General features: G+C 54.8%; 1 protein-coding gene across 1 annotated transcript in view; it reads right to left on the bottom strand.

Moving 5' to 3' along the window:
* The window catches only part of LOC106819028 (putative leucine-rich repeat-containing protein DDB_G0290503), a 12,018-nt gene that overhangs the window by 4,307 nt on the left and 3,430 nt on the right, over window positions 1-4,281 (bottom strand). Inside the window, exons 4-5 of the mRNA XM_014823686.1 lie at window positions 3,275-3,709; window positions 1,847-2,020 (exon numbers count right to left, since the gene is read on the bottom strand). Of these exons, the coding sequence (XP_014679172.1) occupies window positions 1,847-2,020; window positions 3,275-3,709 (609 nt within the window). The remainder of the gene's footprint in view (window positions 1-1,846; window positions 2,021-3,274; window positions 3,710-4,281) is intronic.

The following is a 4,281-nucleotide window of genomic DNA, read 5'->3' on the forward strand; positions in this document are numbered from 1 at the left end:
CTCGCTCTCTCCCCTCCCTCCTCTCTCTCTCTCTTTTCTTCTCTGTCTCTCCCTCTCTCCCACTCGCTCTCTTCCCTCCCTCCTCTCTCTCTCTGTCTCTCCCTCTCGCTCCCCCCCTCCTCTCTCGCTCCCTCCCTCCTCTCCCCCCTCTCTCTCTCCTGCATCCCGGATGGTGGCAACAGCGAAACCTTACAAGTGCGACCTTTGCACTTCGACCTTCTGGCGACCCGGCGACCTTCCAACTCACGCAAAGTCGCACGCCGGTGCCAAACCTCACGCGTGCCCGCAGTGTGGCGCCACCTTCTCTCGCAAGCAGGGCCTCGCCGCGCACCGCCGCACTCACACGGGCGAGCGACCCTACGCGTGCGCCACCTGTGGGCAGCTGTTCGCGCGCGCGACAACGCTCAGCGTTCACATGCGCTACCACCGCGGGCAGCGGCCGCACGCTTGCCCCGTCTGCGCCGCCACCTTCACCGAATCCGGTCACCTCTCGCGTCACATGACATCGCACGCCGTCGCCGCGGCAACGCCGTGCGAAGCCTGCGGGCGAGCGTTCCGCAGCGCGGCGCGTCTCCGCCGCCACGCGTGCGCGGATAGGGGGCGCCGCTGCGGTGTGTGCGGGCGCGCGGTGGCGGACGGAAGCAACATGAGGAAGCATCGTCTGACGCACGCGGCCGAGCGACCGTACCGCTGCGACGCGTGCGACGCCGCGTTCTCCGATCGCACAAACCTCAAGTCCCACCAGAGGGCGCACGCGGGGGCGCGTCCGTACCGCTGCGGCGTGTGCGAGCGCGGGTTCGCTCAGGCGAGCAACCTGACGCGACACGCCCGCAGTCACGCTAACGGCACCATCTAGAAACATGCGACGCCCCTGCGGCGACGACGACGACATGCCTAATCGTCGAAAACAAGAGAGCAGTGTTTGAGACCGCGGCGACGACGATGACACGCCTGATCGTCGAAAACAAGAGAGCAGTGTTTGAGACCGCGGCGGACACGCCTGATCGTCGAAAACAAGAGAGCAGTGTTTGAGACCGCGGCGACGACGACGACGACACGAACCAGTCGTGCAAAACTTTATTAGTGGCTGCAGGAGTGTGTGAAAGACTGACACCTGATCCATCTGTGCCCCCGCAGCAACGACGACACGCCTGATCGTCGAAAACAAACTAGAAACATCCGATACCGCTGTGCCGGTTCGATTCGGTCGTAGAAAACAAGAGAGCAGCCCGGAAGACGAGAGTAGACGGAGATACCCCTGGCGGCAATGCGTGCATCTTGCTCTGTATGAACCAACGCAGATAGAAACATGTTTGTGTTTGTGTGATATGTGATTGACATACACGGTGACACCTTGTTGACAACTCATGATCACTCAGCATCCGTCGCCGGTACAGCTGATGCTTAATTTGGTGGTAATGTAGAAGACAAATCACTGTGAATTGTCATATCGAACAATAAATTGCCGGTAAACGCAATAAAATTGTCGTTGCGGACAATAACTCGCCGATACGACATCAGTTACCATTGGTCTCCACAGAGTGTGAAAGAGGGATCAACTTAACCTGCCGCAGGTAACACTGAGCTAACGAGGAAAGATGCACCTGCATAGGTAACACTGAGCTAATCAGGAGACACGCACCTGCACTCACCTGACGCAGGTAACACTGAGCTAACGAGGAAAGACACGCACCTGCACTCACCTCACGCAGGTAACACTGAGCTAACGAGGAAAGACACGCACCTGCACTCACCTCACGCAGGTAACACTGAGCTAACGAGGAAAAACACGCACCTGCACTCACCTCACGCAGGTAACACTCCGCTAACGAGGAAAGACACGCACCTGTTGCAGCTGCTGCTCAGCCTCCTCCGCTTCTCGCTGAATCTCTACAGCTTCAGCTTCACGCCTCGCCAGCATCCCCGCCGCCTCCGCCGCATCCTTCCCTCGCTCCTCCGTCAGTCTGTCTATCTCCTCCTGCATAGTGGTTCGCATCGTCTGCTCTGCAGCCTCGAGTCGCTATGGAGACGAGCGAGAAAATAACAAAGATGATGTACGAATGAAGAAGAATGAAGATGCTGATGTCCTCATGCACGTAAAGAATGTTGTCATAATCAAGAGGTAATAATGATTACGAGTTATTATTAATTTCCCATTTTTCTGCAGAGAGAATAATGAATGCATGTCCGCATGCGTGTGAAGGAGTGTTGTCATGAAGAAGATAATATTGAGATAATAATGAAGATTATAATGATGATTATAAAAACAATAATCCTCGAGTTTCTACGGACAGACGAGCGAGAACAATAATAAAGATGATGTCGAATGAAGAAGAATGAAGATGACGTCGTCCAAACGTGTGTAATGTATGTTGTCCTAATCAAGATAACAATGGGATAATAATAATAATGATAATAATAATAGTAATAATAACAATAATAACAACAATAATACTGATAATATAAGGGTAAAGTCATGGAATGATAGTGTAGTCGGATTTTAAAGAAGAAAATAATTTTGGAAGATCGAAGGACAATATTATTCATTCATCAACGTTTCTGACTTGATGAATTCAATATATTCGAACATAGTCGTTCAAACATTTGTTCATCTTTTGTTTGTTATTATTTACCCTTCCTGCCTTAATGCCATATAACCCCTCACTCATCATCCTTTAAAGTGTGTGTGTGAGTGCGTGTGGGTGGGTGTGTATGTGTGTGTGCATGTGTGCGTGCGTGCGTGCGTGAGTGTGTGTGTGCATGCCTGTGCGTGCGTGTGTGAGTGTGTGTGCGCGCACATGTACTTGAATGCCTGTGCGTGCGTGCGTGAGTGTGCGCGCACATGTGGGTGCGTGCGTGAGTGTGCGTGTGCGCGCACATGTACGTGCATGCCTGTGCGTGCGTGCGTGTGCGTGTGCGCGCACATGTGCGTGCGTGCGTGAGTGTGTGTGTGCGCGCACATGTACATGCATGCCTGTGTGTACATGCGTGCGTGCGTGCGCGTGCGTGTGCGCGCACATGCAGCGTGTGTACATGCGTGCGTGCGTGCGTGTGTGCGTGCGTGCAGCGTGTGTACATGCGTGCGTGTAGCGTGCAGCGTGCGTGCGCATGCAGCGTGTGTACATGCGTGCGTGCGTGCGTGTAGCGTGTGTACATGCGTGCGTGCGTGCGTGCGTGCGTGCGTGCGTGCAGCGTGTGTACATGCGTGCGTGCGTTCGTGGGTGCGTCTAACGTGCGTCCAACGTGCGTGCGTGCGTGCGTGCGTGCAGCGTACCTCTATCGTCTGCTGTAGGTCGGCGAGACAGACGTCACCTTCCTCTAGCTTCCTCTCCAGCTCTCCGCTCTTCTCCCTCTCCCTCGCCAGCTCCCCCTCTCGCTCCTCCAGCCTGCCCGACACCGCTGCCAGCTCACCCTCCCTGTCCGCCAGCTGAGCCGACGCTGCCGCCAGCTCGCCTTCTCTCTCTGCCAGCTGTGCCGACACCTCCGTGAGTTCTCCCTCCCTTTCCCGCAGCCGATCCGATACGTCTGCCAGCGTGGCTTCCTTCTCCGCCAGCTGGGTCGATGTCTCTGCCAGCTTGCCCTCCTGTTCTGCCAGCTGGCCTGCCTGCTGCGATATATGTGTTTGGAGTGACTGCGCTGTAAGCGTCATCTTCTGTAAGCGTGAGCCGAGGTCGGTCTCTCGTTGCGCCGCCGCCGCCTCCAGCTGCTCCTGTGATAAGCGATGCAAATATTAACATGCGCTCCCTCCTTCCCTCTGCCTCTCTCTCTGTCTGTCTCTGTCTGTCTGTCTGTCTCTCTCTTCCTCCCCCGCTCTCTCCATCTCTTCGTTCTTTCTCTGTCTCTCTTTCCTTCTCTCTGTCTCTCTGTCTCTTTCTGTCGGTCTCTCTCTCTCTCTCTCTCTTCCTCCCCCCACTCTCTCCATCTCTTCGTTCTTTTACGGTCTCTCGTTCCCTTCTCTCTCTCTCTGTCTCCGACTCTCTCTCTCTCTCTTCCTCCCCGCTCTCTCCATCTCTTCGTTCTTTCTCTGTCTCTCTTTTCCTTCTCTCTGTCTCTCTGTCTCTCTCTGTATCTCTGTCTATCTCTGTCTCTATCTCTCTCTCTCTCTCTCTTCCTCTCCCGCTCTCTCCATCTCTTCGTTCTTTCTCTGTCTCTCTTTCCTTTCTCTCTGTCTCTCTGTCTCTTTCTGTCGGTCTCTCTCTCTCTTTCTCTTCCTCCCCCCACTTTCTCCATCTCTTCGTTCTTTTACGGTCTCTCGTTCCCTTTTCTCTCTCTCTGTCTCCG

Source organism: Priapulus caudatus, unplaced genomic scaffold (genome assembly GCF_000485595.1).
Source record: "Priapulus caudatus unplaced genomic scaffold, Priapulus_caudatus-5.0.1 Scaffold2756, whole genome shotgun sequence".
NCBI lineage: Eukaryota > Metazoa > Priapulida > Priapulimorpha > Priapulimorphida > Priapulidae > Priapulus > Priapulus caudatus.